Raw genomic sequence first — 24,141 nt, forward strand, 5'->3', positions numbered from 1 at the left:
TCTAGAGTCACTTCTCCCCACAGCGTGTGCACATACACACACACTCTCTGAACTTTGTAGAGGCACCAGCACTACCCTGATACTGATAGCCATTTGTCTTTGACATTTCCTATGAGAGTCTCCACCCTTAATTTATCTTTACCAAGACTTTTCTTAACAGTCTTTACTTCGGGCTAAAACGCTTTAAGATCAAATAAGATAATATAAAACACTTAAAACAGCACTTTGCCTATGGTAAGAGGTTTATACATACCAGCTACTTCTATTAGTAGTTTCTCAGTACAGGCATACTTCAGATATATTGCAGGTTCAGTTCCAGACTACCCCAATGAAGTGAATATTGCAATAAAGTGAGTAAAATAAATTTTTTGGTTTCCCAGTATATATAAAGTTAGGATTATACTATACTGTGGTCTATTTTTTTTTTTTTTTTCGAGAGAGTGTGTGTGCATGTGCACAAGGTGGGGAGGGGTAGAGACAGAGAGAATCCCAAGCAGGCTTCGGGGTTGTCGGCGCAGAGCCTGATTCAGGGCTCAATCCCATGAACCATGAGATCATGACCCAAGCTGAAATCAAGAGTTGGACACTTAAGTGACTGAGCCACCCAAGTGCCCCTATATTGCATATAGTCTATTAACTGTGCAACAGCATTATGTCTAAAAAAGTAACATACATACCTTAATTAAAAAATACTTTATTGGTAAAAAAAGACTAACCATATCTGTCAGCTTTAAACAAATTGTCATCTTTTTGCTGGTAGGAGGTCTTGCCTTGATGTTGATGACTGATGACTGATCAGTGTGGTGGTTGCCGAAGTCTAGGATGGTTGTGGCAATTTCTTAAAATAAGACAACAATGTTATCACATTGATGGACTCTTCCTTTCACAAAGGAATTCTCTGTAGCAAGTGATGCTGTTTGACAGCATTTACAGTAAAATTTCTTTCAAAATTGGAGTCAAGCCTCTCAAACCCAGCCACTGCTTTATCAACTAAGTTTATGAAATATTCTAAATCCTTTGTTGTCATTTCAACAATCTTCACATCATCTTCACCAGGGGAAGGTTTTATCTCTAGAAACCACTTTCTCTGATTATCTATAAGAAGCAACTTGTCTGCAGTTAAAGTTTTATCATGAGGTTGCAGCAATTCAGTCACATCTTCAGGCTCCACTTCTAATTCTACTTCTCTTGCTTATTTCTACCACATCTGCAGTTACTTTCACTACTAAAGTCTCAAACCTCTCAAAGTCATCCATGAGGGTTGTAATCAACTTCTTCCAAACTCTTGTTAATGTTGACGACCTCTTCTCATCAATCATGAATGTTCTTTTTTAAAATTTTTTAAATGTTTTATTTCTGAAAAGAGAGAGAGAGAGAGAGAGGGAGAGAAAGAGAGGCAGAGACAGAGGGAGACACAAAATCTGAAGCAGGCTCCAGGCTCTGAGCTGTCAGCACAGAGCCTGACGCAGGGCTCAAAACCATGAACCATGAGATCATGAGCTGAGCAAAAGTCGACGCTTAACTGACTGAGCCACTCAGGTGCCCCAATGATGAATGTTCTTAATGGTGTCTAGAAACCTTTTCAGAAGGTTTCAATGTACTTTGCCCATATTCATCAGTGGAATCACTAAATATGGCAGCTAAAGCCTTATAAAATCTGTATCTTAATAAGATTTGAAAGTCAAAATTACTCTTTGATCCATGGGCTGCAGAATGGATGCCGTGTTAGCAAGCATGAAAGCAATGATCATCTCATTACATATCTCCATCAGAGCTCTTGGATGACCAGGTACATTGTCAATGAGAAGTTATATTTTGAAAGGAATCTTTTTTTATAAGCAGTAGGTCTCAACAGTGGGCTTAAAGTATTCAGTAAACCATGTTGTCAACAGATGTGCTGTCATCCAGGCTTTCTTGTTGCATTTGTAGCATAATTCTTAAGGGCCCCAGGAATTTCTGGAATGGTAAATGAGCCCTGACTTCAACTTAAAGTCACCAGCTGCATTAGCCCTAACAGGAGAGTCAGGTTGCCCTCTAAAGCTTTAGAATCAGGCACCGACTTCTCCTCCCCACCTATGAAAGCCCTAGATGGCATCTTCTGCCAATAGAAGGCTGTTTCATCTCCACTGCAAATCTGTTGTTTAGTGTATTCACCTTCATTAGCGATCTTGGCTAGATCCTCTGGAGAACTTGCTGCAGCTTCTACATCAGCACTTGCTGTTGCACCTTGCACTTTTACCATACAGAGATGCCTTCTTTCCTTAAATCTTATGAACCAACCTCTGCTAGCTTCCAATTTTTCTTCTGCAGCTTCCTCACCTCTCTCAGTCTTTATACAAATGCAACAAGTTAGGGCCTTTCTCTGGATACTGCTTTGGCATAAGGGAAGGGTGTGGCTGATGTGACCATCTATCTAGACCACTAAAACTTTCTCCATATCAGCAATAAGGCTGTTTTGCTTTCTTACCATTCTTGTGTTCAATATGACACATTAAATTTCCTTCACGAACTTTTCTTTTGCTTTCACAACTTGGCTGTTTGGTATAGGGGTCTAGCTTTCAGCCTTTCAGCTTTTGACATGCCTTCCTCACTAAGCTTAATCATTTTTACTGAGATATGTGCAACTCTTCCTCTCACTTGAACACTCAGAGGCCACTGTAGGGTTACTGACTGGATTAGTTTTAATATTGTGCCTCTGGGAATAGGGAGGCCTGAGGACAGGGAGAGATACAGACAAATGGTTGGTCAGTGGAGCAGTTAAGGCACACAAAACATTTACTGATGAAGTTTGTTGTCTTAAATGGGTCCAGTTAGTGCTACCCAAAATAATTACAAGAGTAACAGCACTGACTACAGATCACCATAACAATATAATAATAACGAAAAGTCCTGAAATATTGCAAGAATTACCAAAATGTGACCAAGAGACATAAAGTGAGGAACGCTGTTGGAAAAATGGTGCTGACAGACTTTCTTGACAGATCTGCCACAACCTTGAATTTGTAAAGAGCGCAGTATCTGCAAAGCATAATAAATGAAATGCAATAAAATGAGGTACACCTGATACCATTCTTCTAAATTTCTAGCCAGATGAATCATCTTTACAGTGAAGTAGTTCCTACTCAGAGCCAACCAGCTCTGCTGAGGATTTCATGATTTGATCAATCAGTGAATCCTTGCTGATGCCCAAATCTGTTGGGCACTGGGGATACAGACATAAACAGGGGGCCTTTGCTCACAAAGCATGAACAATAAATCTATTACCAGGTACCATTACTTTCATTTTACATTTGAAGGCTCAGGGAGATTTAGTAACTATGTGTGGTCCACGGCCACAGAGCTAACATACTGGAGCTCTGATTTAAACCCAGATCTGTCTAACTGCACAATCTCATAATCCTTTTATTATGCTATGCCTATGCCACACCCAAGCCTAAAAATAAGCTAGAACAAATCACCTAGCACAATACCTGGATAGCAGGACTTCATAAATGTTTGTGAATAACTTAATGTTGAAGTAGGATTTTTCCTTTACTATGTATGCTTTCTTATAAGATCCTAAGTAGATATAGCATAGTAATGTGCTGGACACTTTGGATCCAGGCTGCCCAAGTTGGGATGTACTACTTGCAAGTAGTATGACCTTCAGCAAGTTACTAAACAGCTACAAGCCTCAGTTTCCTTCTCTGCAAAATGGGGATGAATAACAGTTTTGTGAAGATTAAATGAGTTGATCAAAGGAAAGCATTTAGAACAGGCCTATATTTGTTAAGTATGGAATAAATGTAAGCTACAACTATTACTAATATTTTCTTCCCTAAATCGGAGTTTTGCTCAGCTAATTCAATATAGTAAGTGACCAAGACCAAAAACAATTTCTTTTATTGAGGCTTTTCCAGGTTCCTTTATACAAGTTAAATATCCTCTTCTCCAACATTCAGACAAGAAAATAAACAGGTACATGGAGACTAAACTATCCAAACAGCACCCAATTATGTACAGTATGCAACTTTTGATATATAAAATTAATAAGGAATGATTAAGAAAATGTAACTTATATAGTATGGTAAGGAGTTGACTAGAAGTTTGTGTGTGTTGAAGGGAGGTGGTAGATTGAATCGGTCACTATTTATATTTATCCATTTCTTTAAATTAAGTAAATAGCTGCAAATTCTTTACTTGTCCTTCTCCTGCAAGGACACATCTTTACCAAGACCCACCATGATTTCAACCAGCTTAAACCCAAGAAAAACTGACCGAGGTCACCACACAGGAAAACAAAACAGAATCTGCTTCTCAGGGCCAAATGAACTGTATTTGTATCCATAGATACAAGGCAACAGAGAATCACATAATTCTAAAGTGGGAAGCCCCAGGACCTCAGAGATCATCTAGTCTCAGGCCCAAATTCTGCTGTCAGGGGATCTGTTAGGGGGTGAGGAACAGGATAGAAGTCAAGGAAAAGAATCCCTGGTCCTTGTTGCATCCTGAATGACCTCTTAGGGCCAACCTAGCCCAATGTCTTCACTTTATAAGTGACAACCCAGAATCTGGTTATTTAAAATAGAGCTGAGATTGGAAGCCAGGTTTCCTGAATCCCAGTCTATCACTCTCTTACACTCCTGAGGGCTGCCATTCTACAGCTATGATAATCACAGATAACAATGCATTGGGCTGTGTTAAACTGGCAACTAAGCAGGATTTCTCCTTGCAAAACCATCAGGCATTAGGTCACTGCCAGCACTTTATGAAAAGAGTAAGGCATCATTATTTGGTATAAACAAAAGCAACTTTCCATTCGTTTTTTTGTTTTTTTGTTTTTTAACCTGAAAATCCCAAACCACTGTTGCTATTACAAAATTTTTCTTTTCCTCAGTACACACCCCTGGGCCAAGCACAGATGCATTAAAATTTTGCCAAGAGAAACAATGAAGTCACTGATAATACAAAGCATGAAGTATCATGAAATTCATGTCTTTGTTTTCTTCCTCTTGATACTTAATTACTTCTCATTACTGATCATTTTGTGGTTGTTGGCAGAAGGGCAAGGAAACTCCACCACTGTAAACATGCGGAGACATACAACACCTCAGTAGACCAGAAGTCTGCTCATGATGGGTCTGTTCACAAATGCAATGTGTGTGCCATCAAGAACACTGATGCTACCAGCTCCGGCCCCCAAAGAGGATTAGCAGTTTTTGAAAAACCCTAATCACTTTAAAAAGAATAAACAAAGTGTCAATATATTTCAGGTCATTTCATGTTTATCACTTATAAATGTCATCACTGCCAAAGGATTTGTGGTCTCCTGGCAGATTTCACTTAACTCACCTTAAAAGTGAGGCAAGGGAAGCTGGGATGTGTACAAACTTTTAATCAAGTTTTCTGCAACAGCTTGGCTTGCCTTAAACTCAAAGGGTACTCATGAGCAATGGTTAGCAAACTACTCTGCTAAGCATTGCTTAAGCTTATGCTAAGCATAAAATGAGATTATAGAAACTTCTATAATCTTGGAATTCTGGAAGGCATACCTTGGATAAAATCTGGAGAAATCCTTACTGATTAGCAGCAGAATACAAGTTGATGCTTATCAATAAGCTATTGTTCCACATACAAATATCTGGGTAAGAGAAAGCACAGGAACGCATCATAAAAATAATTAAAAAACAAACAAACAAAGAAAAAAACCCAAAACCTCCACAAAACCTTAGCTTCTGAGAAACTAAAAGAACTAAATAGATTTTACTTCTTTAAAACTAGACATTTATTCAATTTTCTCAAAAATCTGGATCTGTAAGTGTTGTAGACCTACAGTTTTTAAAACATGGCTGTAGTTTACTTTTCCCATTCCTCTGCAATGTAACCTTACAGCTGCAACCATCAAGAGGTGAAATCTACTACTCCACTTCTTAAATTGGGGCTGGCCTTTGTGATGCTGTCTCACCAATAAAAACGAGACCTTAAAGTTTCAGCTCTCATACTTTTGGAATGCTGCCCTGAGACCACCATGTGGAGAAATCTGGTCTAGCCTACCAGAGCTTGAGAGCCCAGTAGAGCAGGAGTAGAGATAAGATGATCCAGCTGAGGTCTACTAGCCCAACTGGCTGACAGACAGATATGTGAATAAGGTCATCTTAGACCATCCAAGCCCAGTTGAGCTGCAAGATGACTTAAGCCACAGAATGACCCACAGAATTTTGAACTATTGTTGTTTAGCCGCTAAGTTTTGGGGTAGGCCACAAAGTGGAAGAAGCAAACCAGTCACCTTGTGGAATACCCATTATGTATGAAGCACCAGGTCAGATACCCCATGGGAGATGCCAATGGAGATTAATAATATTGGATAGAAGACATGGATGGTCCTGTCCTTCATGTGTGAGTAAATCTATAAATAAAGTGGCACTTAATTATCTATTTTATCAATTTTTTAGTGCATGTGCTGTTGAAGCCAGTACAATATTTATTTGTTTTAAATAGATCTAGTCTATGTTAAGAACCTTCCATTATTCCTATAGGTCAGAGCAAGGGTTCTCCTGGGATGTTTAAGACAACTCAATGGGGTAGGAGAAAATAATTAGATATATAATTTTTAACTGATACTTTTCATTTTTATTTTTGAATGTTTTCAAAAGGTACATTATATACCAGTTTTCATAAGGTACATAGCACATACTATGCTAATGTATATACATTATTTATAAACACATACATATAATGGGGTTTTCCACAGTCATATCTCCCACAGAACCTCAACCTTCCATCCCTACACAAAAATATACTTCTCTATGCTTTGCTTTTCTCAAATAAATGAATTCTTTCTTGGCTATCTAGGGAAGAATCTGTGGTAACTACTACCCCAGATGATTGTTCATCTGTACTGTAATTACTTAGCAAGGCTATAAGTATGTTTCAGATAGGGTGTCTATATTCATTCCACAAAGTATCTGTAACTGTTTGCCTTTGGCAGTACAGCATAATGGCATTATGGCATGAATTTTATGAGTACAGGTTCTGCAGCCAGGTTGCCTGGATTCAAATCGCAGTTCTGCCAGGTACTAGCTGTGCAACCTTCAGTAAGTTAGCTGTGCCTCCATTTCTTTACCATAAATGGAGAGAAGAATCTTACCTACTCCATAGAGTTGCTGCAAGAACTGAATGAGTTATGTAAAATGCTTAGAAGAATACCTGGCATGTAGTAAGTGTTCAATAAGTATTAGCTATCATCATTACCACCACCACCATCTTTCAATTTCCAATGTCTAATAGAGTGAATGTGTGATAGAGGGAAGTGAGAATGATAACTTGTAGAGAAAACACATTATGTGACTCGTAAAAATTTGAAAGTGAATGTTTCAAACTGCAACTTCAAAGCAAAGTGTTTCACTAGTTATCAGCGGACGTTGGCCTACTGCTGACAAAACATACAATAATATGTATATATATGTATAATATGTATACATATTATATATATTACATATATAATATATATAATATATATAACACAATATATATATTATATATATTAACAATATAATATATATTATATATTAACAATATAATATATATAATACATATATATATAACATATATAATATATATATAAACATATAAATATGTATATTTATTATATAAATAATAAACACGTAAGACAATAAACACCTTCAAGTTCTGCTTTTATAGCTTGATTGTTATGGGGAGGCTTAAAAAACAAATTCTCAGCTGAAAATTCTTACTGGGATTATTTCCTTAAGGACTGTCTTCTAACTGTAATCTCTTTCTTTTGGAAATTATCATCCCCTGTAGCATTTAGATTTCTGTGGATTTCTGTAAGACACAGATCCACAAATCTGTCTCTTCTAAATATACTACTGATAGCCTATGCTAGAAGAAAGGCACACTGGCAAGAATCGTTATATACTATAGGGGAAAGGGGTCATAGAGATCACCTCCCCATCTCCCTCACTTCACAAATAAGGACACTGGGCTTACAGAGGGTCAATGTTTTAACTAAGTCCCACAGGTGATTTGTGAATAAATTCTTTTCTTTTTAAAAAAAATGTTTATTTATTTTGAGAGAGAGAGGGAGAGTGTGAGTGGGGAAAGGGCAGAGAGAGATGGAGAAAAAGAGAATGTCAAGCAGGCTCTGTGCTGCCAGTGCTAGAGCCCAACACGGGGTTCAAACCCACAAGTGGTGAGATCATGACCCGAGCCAACATCAAGAATCAGATGCTTAACCAACTGAGCCATCTGGGTGCCTCATGAAATAATTCTTTTCATTTAACTTCTTGTTCAGTGCACTTCTCATGATCCTGGTTTTAGGAACTATTTCTATAAACTTTTAAGTAAAAGTGTATCATTTGTATTAAGGGAAGCAAGAAAGCCACACCATAAATAACCAACAAAGCGCATGACACACTTTCAGTAAATGCTTGTTGAAGGATGGATGAGGGATGAACAAGGCCTAGCTGGCTGGCTCTGAAGTCCTCAAGGTTTCTAAACTATTCTGACACTCAGGTCTCTCAAGTGGTGCCAGCAAATTGAGGCTGGTGAGAATTATTTTTCTTTTCTTTTAATTTTTAATGTTTATTTTATTTTTGAGACAGAGAAAGAAACAGAGTGCAAGAGGGGAAGGGGCAGAGAGAGAGGGAGACACAGAATCCGAAGCAGGCTCCAGGTTTTGAGCTGTCAGCATAGAGCCCGGCGTGGGGCTCCAACTCACAGACCTCGAGATAATGACCTGAGCTGAAGTCAGGCACCCAACTGACTAAGCCACCCAGGCTCCCCTAAATTTTTAATGTTTTTTTTTAATATTTGTTTATTTTTGAAAGAGAAAGAGAGACAGAGTGCAAGTGGGGGAGGGGCAGAGAGCGAGGGAGACACAGAATCGGAAGCAGGCTCCAGGCTCTGAGCTGTCAGCACAGAGCCTGATGTAGGGCTCGAACCCACAAGCTGTGAGATCATGACCTGAGCCAAAGTCAGACGCTTAACTGACTGAGCCACCCAGGCGCCCCCCATCCCCGAGAATTATTTCTTAAACAGAGTACCCAGCAAAGACACAAAGCTATTCTTGTAATCTTTTCTTCCCCCTTCTGTATTCATATCTCACACCTCATTAGATGACAGAGATAATCAAATATACTTGCTTTTCTTCTTGAAATTTTTTCCTAACTATAAAGGCATATAGACTCACTGTACAATTTGGGGAAATAAAAATAAAGTTAATAATAATATTAATAATAAAAGCTAATGTTTATTTAGAGTGCCAATTTTCTACCAGGCATGTTGCAAACATCTGATGTGTGCGGACATGTAACCCTCACAGCAACTTTAGGTTACAAACATTCTATCATTGTCATTCTACAGACGATAAAAGTGAGGCACAGAGGTATTAAGTAACTTCCCCAAAGTTTTACAGCCAACAAATAATGGAGTAGGGATTTGAACTCAGGCAGTGTGGTCCCAGAGTCCACGGTCTTCACACTCTTTTCTACTGTCACTGATCAAGTTTTGGTGTCTAATGCAAATTATAAGGAAAAAAAATTAATTTAAAAATTGATAAATTGGAATAAATGTAGACAGAACATACACTGTGCACCCCCAAAATCCCACTCCTATACCCTAAAGGAGAAATGTACACAGGAAAAAAAATGTAATATTCACTGTAGCATTTTTTCTAAAACTGAAAAAATGCAAACTGTCTTTTCATTAAAAACCTCAAAGCTGGAACAATTTTTCTTGCTATTATAATTTGGATAATAACATAATCAGATGTGAGCTAATGTGTCCCTCAAATATGCATTTATTTTATGTTTTCCATAGTGGCCAACTACTATAGGCAGCATTGTCTCTTGTTTTGGAGATAAGTGTCCTAACAATAAATCCTTGATGTATCCAAGGATAGATCTGGGATTTTAGCAGAATGTCAGGGATACAGCCAGAGACCAAGGCTTCATTCCTTTAATATTGGACTTCCTTGTCAAAACAATGTAACCCAAAGTATTTTCTAGCAGTAATTCTGATGCTTCTATCTTAAAGCACCAAAGATTAAGAAATTTCAAAAATTTTTAAAGCTTCCAAAGGAAATACTATAATGTGAATCTGCAGAAACTTAGAACAATTAGCAAATTTACTATTTTACAATTGCGTTAAGTACATCTTAACTCCAGTAAACACTTGGGCTGTGGTTAGAGGCATGACCTGGATCCTGGAGATGAAATACTTGGTGGATGAAGTTCAAATATAGTCTGTTTACCCATGGACATAAGTGGCCTTAATCAAAGCAGAACACCTTTTTAAAATGTTGATTTTAAAAACAGAAGTGTAAATAAAACTGTGATTTATGAATCTGCTAATGCCATTCTCTGCTGTAGACTTCAGAAAGATCAAGTCTTTGGCTGAGGTAAATAGAGCAAGAGTGCAGACCTGTTAAAGCAGTAATAGGTGCCCTTATTAAAACTCCACTTCCATTAGGAGTTACAAATTGTTTTCCTTCTTTTCAGGCTTTAAAGAATGCGTTCCAGAAGCAGTGACACAGAGGGCTCAGCCCCAAAGCAGTTTCCAAGACATAGTAAAGGCCATGGTTTCCAAGGGCCTGAGGACATGAAGCAGAGGCAGCAAGACAAAGACCCCACCAGTGAGTCGGAGGCAATTCTTCCCTGTCCTAAGTCACACGGTGGTATCGGTCACCAAGGAGAGGACCTCTCAAGAGATGATCTATTATTTCTTCTGAGCATTCTGGAAGGAGAACTACAGGTCAGCTGGCTTACAATTATCCCTACATTCAAGGAGAAGGCTGCTTGTGAATTTGGTGTGTATGCTGCCACGGAAATAGATGATCTGTGGTTCATACCTGTATGTACATGAAAGAAAGTACACATACACATAATTCTCTTCTGCCAGCTGGAAGGGCAATTAATCCTACATAAAAGGGCTCTCATTATGACATGCAATTGGCAAGCAACACGTGAAAGATCACATCCTTTGTCCGTGCTGCTCATGAGCTTCAGTGCACAGGCATGTATGAATAATACCAGACAACTTCTGGATTGCTTTAAATAACAAAAGGCACTTTTATACCCCATGTGAACTGGCTCCTAGACTTGCCCTAGCATTATTAACCTGCATAAAAAATTAAAAACAGCTACTATACATATAGGAGAATCTTATTTCTTACCCTTGAAAATGTTACATGTTAGCCCATAGAAAGAGTATCACGTTATCTGCTTGTCAAACAGTAAAAAATGTTGAGTCTCCCCCATGTTGCACAGTGATCACTTTTCAAATATTATTAACGTATAATTAGATTATAAGAAGGATGAAGGGACATAGTTTTGCTACCTTTTGTAAAAGGCAATATAAACAAATATGATTTGTTTATATTTGAAATAGAAGAAAAAAGCACTCAATTCTCACAAGAGATCACTTTCAGAGACTGCTGGTAGATAAAGCAAGCTTTCTGAAATGCCTTTTGTTCCTACAGGCTCGAGATGAAGTCATAGGCATTTTAAAGGCTGAAAAAATGGACTTGGCTTTGCTGGAAGCTCAGTATGGGTTTGTCACTCCAAAAAAGGTGTTAGAGGCTCTCCAGCGAGATGCTTTTCAAGCAAAATCTGCCCCTTGGCAGGAGGACATCTATGAAAAACCAATGAATGAGGTATGTATCACATCGGGGTGTGCACCTGGAAGGTGGAAAAGTTCACTAGCCAGCCAAGCACTAGGCCTGGCAGGTGAGCATGACATATAATTCTTTTTTGATTATTTACAGTTTTGTGTTCTAACACATTTAAAATCTTCCCAACTAGATAAATACTACATGTTCTACAGGAAAGAAAAGGAGAATAAATCATACAGGATGTTTCCAGTAGGTTTGTTCCCTGACATGAGACTGAAAGCTGACAAATGCAAGAGAATTTCTCTCTCTCTCTCACACACACACTCACATAGAGACACAAACACCCAGACACACACACACACACACACACACACACACACACACACACACACACACGGGATGGCACTTGTGGGGACTTGAAGGCTATACAGGCTATAATAAAAAACAGATAAAGCTCAAGCACAGAGGTTAATTTCTTTGAAAACACTGAGGTATTATGTCATAGAAATTCTGAGCATGAATGGAAATGATCTGAAGAACTGTCCAAGAAATGGAGTTTTAGAAAGCATGTATTTTAGATGAGTGCTATCCTCTTTTTCCTTCAAAAGTTTAATAACAGCAAAGATCTTCCCCTATCAAGAGTGCCCAGCAATGACAATGGCAGAGAGGAAAAGTCCCAACATGGCCACCACTACATGAAGATGTGGTACTGCTTGCTCTTTTCCTTGCTGACATTTCTAAAACTCTTTGGCATCCTTATTTTATTCTTCTATTTTCCTCCGAGACCTCAATGGAAAATTTCATAATTTTTCATTTTTATAAAAGGGAAACAACTAGGAGCATGAGTTAAGGCTGGAGAGAGTGAAAGCAAGTTTTGGACAAATTTCCCCCACATAAGCTCTGGCAACCTACCTCAGGACTGACCTCTAATGTCCTTGCTATTCTTGTCTTGGGTGTCTCATGAGAGAAGACTACTGTCTTGCCAAATTGTGAAGGAGTTTGGTCATGTGGATTTGCTTCTCTGAGGGGTGAAGGTGAGACCACCCAAAGTCTGTTGACTTGCACTTTAACCCAAATTTAAGAAAGAGGAGCTGAAGCTTCATTCAAGTCAAGAGTGTTAAAACCGTATCCTGGCTCCCAACATAGTGACTGTGAAACAGCATTGGGCACAAATTCCCCAACCCATATAAGCGCAAATGCAAACTGATGATCGCTGAAAATATACTTAAAAAACTCCAAAAATGGGACAACCCCTCAATACTTCAGTGTGAAATGAATGGAATGATTCCAAACTTACACTGAAATGACTAGGAAAAGCTTTAGTTTCAAAATAATTCTATTAAACACATGCAAAGTTGGAAATAACCTCTCTACAAATGCTTGTCCCTGAAAGTTATCTATAATTTAGCCCTTTACAAATCCAACTGTATTTGATTACTCCCACAACACATACACATACATACTCCCCTATGTATACACACTTCTCACATTCTCACTTCCATGATTTGCCCACTTTTCTTCTCTTGTCTTCTACTGCTGCCTTATAGGTTTCTCCCTCCTCAGTTATCAGTCTATCCATCATCCCTTGAAGCCCACATAAGTCTAGTTACCCAACAGTTCAGCTGTCTGCTCTCTTTTTCTATCGAGACATAATGAGGCAAGGGGAAGTATCCAGAGAATAAACAATACGGGGGAATGTTAAGTAGGATTCCCTAGGCAGCTTTCTCACTAAGACCATCCATGGCTGTACCTGAATTATTGCAGAATAAGGATCTGCATGCTGAATAATTATTCTTCTTTCGCTTTTTCCCATCCTGGGGTGTTAACATCCCATGACCTTTTATTTTCTTCACAACACTCTTTTTGAAAAATGTAACAATCTTAACCAAACTAAAGGGGATTCATCTATTCTTAAGGCAAAATTGCTTAGAAGAACTCACTGCTCTCAGTTACGTCACATGGTAGGAACAATGACTTAAGATGAAAGACTGGTAGAGGCATGTGAGCTAGAAGAACAGGAATGGAGTGACAGGGTAGCTGGGCTGTCAAGAGAAAGAGAAGACATAAGAACTCAGAGTCTCTAACACTTTTTACCTCCTATTCCTTTCCAAACTAGGGTTCTATATTAGAAGTTCCCTTAAAAAAAAGATATTGAAGTTAATTGCCTAACATATTCTTAGTTCTTCCAAAAAAGATATCAAGAAAATTATATTTTGGATTTATCAGGGTACTGTAATAAAATAATCTGCATATCTTGTTAGCAACACCTTAGGACAGTTCTTAAACTACTTGTTTTAAGCAACTGTATAATTTAGCTTTTAAATTTCATTTTATTCTTTTATTTAATATTTACTGAAGAGTTGGGCTCCTGGATGGCTCAGTCAGTTAAGCGTTTGACTCTTCATATTGGCTCAGGTCACGATCTCACAGTTCATGATTTTGAGCCTCATGTTTCAGCTCCATGCGCTGAAAGCATGGAGCCTGCTTGGGATTCTGTCTCTCCCTCTCTTTGCCCCACCTCCACTCATGTGTCCTCTCTCACTCTCTCAAAATAAATAAATAAACTTAAAAAAATTTTACTGAAGAGCTGACGTATAAAAATAGTTGTGCTTCTTGTCTTTGGCATATTTAATGTCTAAGAGAGTGACAGAAAATAAGTATACAACTATATATAATATTGATTTCTATGGTGAAAACCACAAAGCACTATCAGAGAGTATAATGGAAGATCAAATTAAGATAGAAGAATCAGGCAACCCAAGATCCAGAGGAAAAGTATGAATTAGTCATGTAGAACATAAAGAAATTCCATTTCAGTAACATTGTGGACTACATATCCTTTGAAATTAGATTACTAAAAAGTACAGAAAAATGTTAAATTAACTAACATACTCTTCAACACATGGATGGGCTCACATTAAAGTAAAAAGCTGACTTAGAAGTAGAAATTCTGAAGCCAGGAACTGAAGGGGAAATTTTCATTGACTGACTAGCTTTTGGCTCCAGATATTTTGAAACTTTCTTCTTTCAATCCATAAACTTCCAGTGCTGGGAACCAAAGGACATATTCATTTTGGGATATAATCTTTGGCCTTTCATCTTTATTTGACAATGGCTGGGTGAGGCGGCACAGTGGCCAATAAATTTCTGGAAGCCTTTCCTATGCCAAGATGTCTAGCAACAGCTTGACTATACATAAAAGTGACTGTGAAACCAAATGAATTTCCTGTTAGTAAGACCCCCAAAACATCCAGTCCTTCCAAAACTACCTGACATGAAAAGAAGCATGATGGAGGCTTAAGTAAAAATGGTAAAAAGCCAAAGGTCTTTAAAATATATATTTTTAAATTTAAGTATAGTTGGCATACAATGTTACAATAGTTTCTGTTGCACAACAGAGTGATTCAAAATCTCCTTACGTTATACTATGCTCACCACAAGTGTAGCTACCATTTGCCACCATACAACACTATTGCCATATCATTGACTGTATTTCCTATGTTGTGCCTTTTATTCCCATCCCTTATCCATTCCATAACTGGAAGCCTGTATCACCCATCCCTCTTCACCCATTTTGCCTATCCCCCTACCACGCTTTCCTCTGGCAACCATCAGTTTATTCTGTTTTTATAGGTTTGATTCTGCTTTTTGTTATTCATTTGCTTTGTTTTTTAGATTTCACATATGAGTGAAATCATAAAGTATTTGTCTTTCTCAGTCTGACTTATTCTCCTTAGCATAATACCCTCCAGGTCCATCTATATTGTTGTAAAGGATGAAAATCTCAGCACTTTTTATGGCTGCATAATATTCCATTGTGTATTATATATACAACACCTTCTTTATCCATTTATCTCTCAATAGGCACTTAGGCTGCTTCCATATCTTTGCTACAAAGAATAGTAAACAATACTGCAATAAACATAGGGGTGCATATATTCTCCCGAATTAGTTTTCCCAGTAATGGAAATATTGGATCACATGGTATTTCAATTTATAATTTCTTGAGAAGGATCCATGCTGTATTCCACAGTGTCTGTACCAATTTACATTCTCACCAGCAGTGTACGAGAGTTCCTTTTTCTTTACATCCTCCTCAACAGTTGTTATTCTTGTCTTTTTGATTTTAGCCATTCTGACAGGTGTAATGTGATCGCTCATTGTGGTTTTGATTTGCATTTCCCAGTTGATTAGTGATGTTGAGCATCATTTCATGTGTCTCTGGGCCATTTCAATGGCTTCTTTGGAAAAATGTCTATTCAGGTCTTCTGCTTATTTTTCAATGTGATTGACTTTTGGGGGGGGGTGTTGAGCTGTATATTTTGAATATTCACCCCTTATCAAATATCATTTGTAAATAGTTTCTCCCATTCAGTAGGCTGCCTTCCTGTTTTGTTCATGCTTTCCTTCACTGTGCAAAAGCTTTTTATTTTGATGTAATCCCAATAGTTTATTTTGCTTTTGTTTCCCTTGCCTTAAAAGACATATCTAGAAAAATGTTGCTACAGCTGATGTCAAAAAATTACTGCCTGTGTTCTCTTCTAGGGGTTTTATGGTTTCAGGTCTCACACTTAGGTCTTTAATTCATTTTGAGTTGTGTGTGTGTGTGTGTGTTTGTGTGTGTGTGTGTGTGTGTGTTGTATACATGTGTATGGTGTTAGCAAGTGGTTTAGTTTCATTCTTTTGCATATATCTCTCCAGTTTTCCCAACACTATATGTTGAAGAGACTGTCTTTTCCCCATTGTCTGTTATGGCCTCCTTTGTCATACATTAACTGACCCTATAAGTTTCAATATATTTCTGGGATCTCTATTCTGTTCACTGATCTATTACATCTATGTTTGTGCCTGTAGTACTATACTGTTTTGATTACTACAGCTTTGTAGTATATCTTGAAACCTGAAATTGTATCTCCAGCTTTGTTCTTCTTTCTCTGAATTGCTGTGGTTATTTGGGGTCTTTTGTGGTTCCATAAATATTTTAGAATTATTTATTCTAGTTCTGTGAAAAATGCTATTGAGATTTTGACAAGGATGGCTTTGATAGTATAAACATTTTAACGATATTAATTCTTACAATCCATAAGCATGAAATATTTTTCCATTTGTGTCATCTTCAATTTCTTTCATCAAAGTTTTATAGTTTTCAGAGTACAGGTTTTTCACTTCCTTCGTTAAGTTTATTCCTAAGTATTTTATTTTATTTTTTGGTGCCATAGCAAATTAAGTTGTTTTCTTTTCTTTTCTTTTTTTTTTCAAATAAAATTTATTTATTTATTTTGAGAGAGGGGAGGGGCAGACAGAGGGGGAGAAAGAGAGAATCTCAAGCTCTCAATCTCTGTGCACTGTCAGCACAGAGCCTAATATGGAGCTCAAACTCATTAACTGCAAGATCATGACCTGAACCAAAATCAAGAGTCGGATGCTTAACCAACTGAGCCACCCAGGTACTCCCAGACATCCATATTTTTAAAAAATATTTTTTTAAATTCAGGAATAGAATTTAGCGATTCATTACTTACATATAACACCCAATGCTCATCTCAACAAGTGCCCTCCTTAATGCCCATCACCCATTTAGCCCATCCCCCCGCACAATGCCCCGCCAACAAACCCTCAGTTTTTTCTCTGTATTTAAGAGTCTCTTATGGTTTGTCTTCCTCTCTGTTTTATCTTATTTTTGCTTCCCTTTCCCTACGTTCATCTGATTTGTTTTTTTTTAAATTCCACACGAGTGAAATCATATGATATTTGTCTTTCTCTGACTTATTTCATTTAGCAGAATACATTCTAGTTCCATCCACGTTGTTGTAAATGGCAAAATTTCATTCTTTTGGATCACTGAGTAATATTCCATTGTATTTATGTATATGTGTATATATGTATAGGTATATATATATACACACACATATACCCCACATCTTCTTTATCCATTCATCAGTCGATGGACATCTGGGCTCTTTCCATACTTTGTCAATAGTGCTGTTATAAACACTGGGGTGCATGTGATCCTTAGAATCAGCATTTTTGTATCCTTTGGGTAAATACCTAGTAATACAATTGCTGAATTATAGGGTAGTTCTATTTTTAATTTTTTGATGACCCCCCCCCATACTGTTTTCCAGAGTGTCTGCACCAGTTTGCATTCCCACCAGCAGTGCAAAGGGGTTCCTCTTTCTCCACATCCTTGCCAACATCTGTTGTTGCAGGAGTTGTTAATTTTAGCCATTCTGACAGGTATGAGGTGGCATCTCATTGTGGCTTTGATTTCTATTTCCCTGATGAGTGATGCTGAGCATCTCTTCATGTGTCTGTTAGCCATCTGGATGTCTTCTTTGGAAAAGTGTCTGTTCCTGTCTTTGGCCCATTTATTCATTGGGTTATTTGTTCTTTGGGTGTTGAGTTTGATATGCTCTTTATAGATTTTGGATACTAACCCTCTATCTAATATGTCATTTGCAAACATCTTCTCCAATTCCGTCGGATGCCTTTTAATTTTGCTGATTGTTTCCTTTGCTGTGAAGAAGCTTTTTATCTTGATCAGATCCCAATAGTTCATTTTTGCTTTTGTTTCCCTTGCCTCTGGAGAGACAGACATCCATATGTTTAATAAACTCTCAGGGTGATTCATCTGATGCAGGTGGTCAGCCTGCCACACTTTGAAAAATACTGCCATTGTTGAACCTCCTTTAGAAGTAAGCTTTAAGTTTTGGGTGCCTTGCTGGGCTAGGGGTAGGACACAATATCAGGGAAGCTAAAATGATAAGCAGAAAGCTTGCCATTGCACAGTAAACATTAAAGAGCCACCTTTTCTATCATTCTGCCCTGGGCATTCCCTGAAATGATGGATAAGTCTTCCTGTTTCTTCTCCAGGCATTATTCAACCTGCAAGTAGGGATAAAGAAAAAAAGGGGCAATGGTTCTCTAGTAGTCCCTTAGTACTTAATGATGTACCACCTTATACTGCTCCTAATTGTTTCATGTGTGTGTCTTATCTTCCAAGTAGGAGTATACCCACTGAGACTTCAAACTTCTCTTGTATTCCCCATAGCAACTACCACCGTACTTTAGTACATATAGCATAATAGGCACTTAAAAAACACTTCCTACCTTGAGAAAATTGTGGCACTGGAATTGATCTGAGAAGTCCAACCTCTTAATGTATAAATGAAGAACCTGAAGTACAAAAAGGTTAGGTGGGTTGGCTAAACTCACACACACAAGTAATGGGAAATGTAATGAATTCAGGGAGGATGAGGTCCATCATGTGATCTGTCAGGTATGTATTAGAAACTGAATTGAAAACAACTGGCTATTTCCCAAGAGGCATTCTAGGCATGGAGAAATTAAGGCACAGAATAAAACTTCAACTGTAAGCTAAAAGGCCTCTGGAATCAGTGACTCTTTTCTTTGGGAGCTTTTGCTCTGTAAGGTCACTACCTGATAGCTTTGCAATTACTCCTATTGCAAATATAAGCTCCTTAGTGGCTGCACTGAACAGCATGTAGTAATGCCCATCACACACTTTCCCCTCCCTCCCACCCCCATCAACCCTTAGAGTTTATTCTCAGTTTAATGTTTTTCTAAGTCAACTGACAACTTTCCTAAAGTAAGGCTAATCCTATCACTATTTCAGTCTCAAATTCGAAAAGCATTTAATTTGAATTTCCTTTACAATCCACTCTAATGTTTGGAGAACTGTAAGAAATTTTCAGAGGGCTATTGTGGCTTGAGACCTGGGACAAATGAGCACTACAACCTGCCTCTCAGAAGATGGTCATTAGTTAACAGTGACTCTGCCAGCAGGCAATACAAGTTAGCAATTTCAGCTTCCACAAAAGTACTGGTTATATTTGTTAAAAACCATCAACACCTGTTTGGCATAATGAAGTATTCTGTGAGTGTGTGTGTGTGTTAAAGCACCTCATAAACCTATATTAGAAAACTAGACAACCAGCCTAAGCATTTATAGGTCCGAGGGAATTAGTTGGGTTCTATATGCTGGTATACCTTTGTTCTATTCTTTTTCTGAAATAACTTGACCATTTTGTGCCTTGGATCCTAGTCATGTATGTGCTTTTTAAAGATATACAATTTAAACTGGCTTCAAATTCAGAGTCACAATTTTTCAATATTTTACAATAAAGGCAGAGGGCAAAATCAAATAATACTACCAACTATAGCACCTACTATTTAATCTAGAAAGTCACATGCTTTCTAAACTACATATATATATTTTTTCTTTTCTTTTCTTTTCTTTTCTTTTCTTTTTTTTTTTTTTTTAGAGAGAGCGAGTGAGTAGGGGAAAGGGGCAGAGGGAGAGAGAGAGAATCTTAAGCAAGCTCCATGGTCAACGCAGAGCCTGACATGGGCTTGATCCTACTACCCTAGGATCATGACCTGAGCCAAAATCCAGAGCTGGACACTTAATTGACTGAGCCACCCAGGCACCCCCCAAACCACATTCTTTTTTTTTTTTTTTAATTTTTTTTTCAACGTTTTTTATTTATTTTTGGGACAGAGAGAGACAGAGCATGAACGGGGGAGGGGCAGAGAGAGGGAGACACAGAATCGGAAACAGGCTCCAGGCTCCGAGCCATCAGCCCAGAGCCTGATGCGGGGCTCGAACTCACGGACCGCGAGATCGTGACCTGGCTGAAGTCGGACGCTCAACCGACTGCGCCACCCAGGCGCCCCCCCCAAACCACATTCTTAATTGGATCTTAATTTATCACTGGCTAAAGATCCTGAGCCACTTCTGTTTTAATCAGTCTCCTCTCCTCGTGTTTTTGTTTTTTTTTCTTTTTTTTTTAAATTTTTTTTTTTAATGTTTTTTTTTTATTTATTTTTGGGACAGAGAGAGACAGAGCATGAACGGGGGAGGGACAGAGAGAGAGGGAGACACAGAATCGGAAACAGGCTCCAGGCTCCGAGCCATCAGCCCAGAGCCTGACGCGGGGCTCGAACTCACGGACCGCGAGATCGTGACCTGGCTGAAGTCGGACGCTTAACCGACTGCGCCACCCAGGCGCCCCTGTTTTTTTTTTCTTGATTCCTTCTTTGCTTGTTTTGTTTTCAATCTTTAAACATATATCATTTTACACCTATTATAAGCAAGGCATTGTTAGATCCTAAGAATTTTTTTAAAAATTTTAATTCCAGTATAGTTAACATACAGTGCTATATTAGTTTCAAGTGTATAATACAGTTACCCAACAGTTCCATATATTACTCAGAGCTCATCAAGACAAGTGTAATCCTAATCCCCTTCACCTATTCCACTCATCCCTCCCCCCAACCACCTTCCCTCTGGTAACCCTATCTTTGTTCTCTTAAAAGTCTGTTTCTTGGTTTGTCCCTTTTTATTTTTTCTTTTTTAAATTCGTTCTGTTTCTTAAATTCCACATGAGTGAAATCATATCATATTTGTCTTTCTCCTACTAACTTATTTTGCTTAGCATTATATTTTCTAGATCTATCCATGTTGTTGCAAATGGAAAGATTTGATTCTTTTTGATGTAGATGCTAAGAATTTTTTAAAAATTCAACATAGGCCCTGCGTTTAGTGAGTTCACAGTCTAGTAGGGAAGACAAACACATAAATCAGGCATAGGGTGATCATTTTATAACACAGCTATAAGTAGGCCACAGAAACCAGAGAGGACTTGGTGTTAACATCTGTTCACATTAACACTACATAACCAACACAGAATTGATTAACAAGAATTCTTAAAATATGTAAACACCTTGAAGCAAAATTCAGTGAATAATGGACCACGGGATCCAACAGGCCTACTAAAGGGAGGGAGGGCTGGGGCAGGAGAGCAGCTAGGCTGCTTCAGAATCAAACATTATCTAAGGATTTCTTTACTTTACATCATTCCTCTGACAAAGTTTTTCCGGAGAGAGGAGGACGTGTCAGAAAATGGGTTTGGGTAAATTATTCTGATATCTACAGAGGCACCAATTATTCTGTCTGAGAAAAAACAAAAAACTATGACAGTAAAAAGATTACATTTGTGTTGAAATCATCAAAAAGTATTATCAGTTAACAACAGTAATGATAAAAACCAAACAAAAATATCAGAAACCCATTGCCAAATTAGTCAAAACTTAGACATTTCTAAAAGAGTGAATGAAAGATGGCAGTATTATGAAGGATTTACAGTTAACACATTATAAATGCATTTTCTTTTTGTAGTTGGACAAAGTCATGGAAAAACATAAAGAATCTCATAGACGAATCCTGGAACAGCTTTTAATGGCAGAAAAATCTCACAGGCAAACCATATTGGAGTTGGAGGAAGAAAAGAGAAAACATAAAGAATACATGGAGAAGAGTGATGAATTCATAAGCTTACTAGAACAGGAATGTGAAAGGTAAGGCCTCTTTGGAAAGACAAAGATCCACTCTACAAACTCTTACAACCTCTCACTATGGAGTTGGCATTTATACCAGGGATACAGGAATACAAGATGCATAGGACACAGCTTCTGCTCTGAAAGGTCTCACGGTCTAGAGTGAGGAAAGGGATATGTTTAAAGATAATTTCAATATAATGCAAGAATAACCAGCTATGATTAAAAACTGTGGAAACATAAATGCTGGACACCTAATTCTGCAGTGGAGTGCCCTGTGAAAGCTGCACAGAGGAGGTAACAGGGGTCTAGTCCTATGTAAATAAGAATGGAAACTATAGACCAGGCAGGGGCAGAAATAAGTATCACAGCATAGAGGTAAGAAAATAGTATGAAAAGTGAGGGAACTCAAGCTTTCTGGAAACATGGCTACATCACAAGGTGTAATTTCAGGATGAGAAAAGCAAAGGCTAGCCACAAGCAGTTGGATTTTATATTGTTGGCAAGAAGGCATAAATAACTGTGAGAAGAATGAGTTGATCAGGTATGCTTTCTTAAAGAGCCATTGAGGCAATATGGAGTAAAGATAAGAACTTTAGACTGGGGGAAGATTTATATTCCCATGGTTATTGGGTTAGAGACATCAGGGCGTGAACAAGAAATATTTATGACGTATAGTCAATACTAATGAATGACTAATGAGACTGGAGAGCAGAGGAAGACATACACAGAGGTTTTGTTTTTTATTTAATGTTTACTTATTTATTTAGAGAGAGAGGGAGAGTGTGTGCACGTGCACACAGTGGGGGAGAAGAAGAGAGAGAGGGAGAGAGACAGAATCCCAAGCAGACTCTGTGCTCAGCGTGGAGCCCCAGGTGGGGCTCGATCTCACAACGTTGAGATCACGACCTGAGCTGATATCAAGAGTCTGACTTAATTGACTGAGCCACCCAGGTGCCCTGAAATATAGGGAGTTTTGAGAAACACTCCTGGCTATTCACCAAAGTACAAAATATAGAAATGGTGCACAGGTTTTTGTTGTTGCAGGATTTTGGTGAAGGAGATAGTTCAAAAGTGGGGGAATGAGCAGTCAAATAGCACCAAATAATACAAAAAAGGAGAAGAAAATGTCCCAGGATTGGCAACCAGGAAGACAGGAAAACTTAATGAGCCCTTTTAATAAAGTGAAGGCAGAAGCCAAATCACAATGCTTTGACAGATAAATAAGACATCAGAATGTAGAAGCTTAAAGTGTGAACTATTATTTTGAGAAGTTTGGCTGCAAAAAAGGAGATTGGTTGGTAAAAATTTTATAACCATATGAAGGGCAGATTATTTTGATCCATTTTGCCCGTCTGTTCTGAGCCACCTTAGAAAGTATGAGCCTCCATTTGAAATGGAAAGGACAATTAAGGCTCTATATTAATAATACAAAGATAGGAAATAACCAATCTTTGCAATGTCAAGTTTTTACTGAACTGTCCTTTCACTTTAGTTATTCCATGTGTACTTCATGATGCTGTATTCTAACAATCACAGAAAAATATGACTACTTATGAGCTCTCTATTCTAAAATATTAATAGTCTCAGCTACTTTATCTAACTACTTACAATTCATATTTTAGCTAGGTAAATGAAGTTACACAATAGCTAGGTTAATGGCAAACTTCCATTTCTTTTCAGTGCACATCATGGTAGACACTTGGTCAGATTCCCAGAGAATCCATGGCCCTCACACCCATTCACTTCTTTCCACATTCATCAGGTTTGTTTCCTACTCACTACCTAGAAGGGGGTCTTGTTACCTTGCCCCTTATGAACTTGAAATATCTTGAGGGAAAGATAAAAGGAGTACAGAGAAGTCTGGCACCAAGGGAAGATTTGACTCAGACATTACAATATGAGATTTGTTATTCAATGAGACAATATAATATTAAATATTATTTCGAACCCCTGTGGTTTGGCACCCGTGGCCTCATTTGGCCTCCACACTTATTTGGCACTAACTTGCTGAACACAGACACTTCCTTTCATCTTTCATTTTTATGAAAATGTACTGACCATGGTTGAAGTGCCGTCTGCCATAGAACATAGAGGCACTGCTTGCTCCTGCCCAGGGAGCTTCCCACATTAACAGAGAAGGCAAGATGATGCAGATTTAGGGTAGGACT

General features: G+C 38.1%; 2 protein-coding genes across 4 annotated transcripts in view; one reads left to right on the top strand and one right to left on the bottom strand.

Moving 5' to 3' along the window:
- Positions 1–24,141, bottom strand: part of CMSS1 (cms1 ribosomal small subunit homolog) — a 383,233-nt gene that overhangs the window by 249,835 nt on the left and 109,257 nt on the right. The window lies entirely within an intron of this gene.
- FILIP1L (filamin A interacting protein 1 like) overlaps positions 1–24,141 on the top strand; it is a 304,022-nt gene that overhangs the window by 176,529 nt on the left and 103,352 nt on the right. The window contains exons 2-4 of the mRNA XM_058731621.1: positions 10,500–10,752; positions 11,480–11,653; positions 21,813–21,991. Coding sequence (XP_058587604.1) covers positions 10,510–10,752; positions 11,480–11,653; positions 21,813–21,991 — 596 coding nt within the window. The 5' untranslated portion in view covers positions 10,500–10,509. The remainder of the gene's footprint in view (positions 1–10,499; positions 10,753–11,479; positions 11,654–21,812; positions 21,992–24,141) is intronic.

Source organism: Neofelis nebulosa, chromosome 5 (assembly GCF_028018385.1).
Source record: "Neofelis nebulosa isolate mNeoNeb1 chromosome 5, mNeoNeb1.pri, whole genome shotgun sequence".
Taxonomy (NCBI): Eukaryota; Metazoa; Chordata; class Mammalia; order Carnivora; family Felidae; genus Neofelis; species Neofelis nebulosa.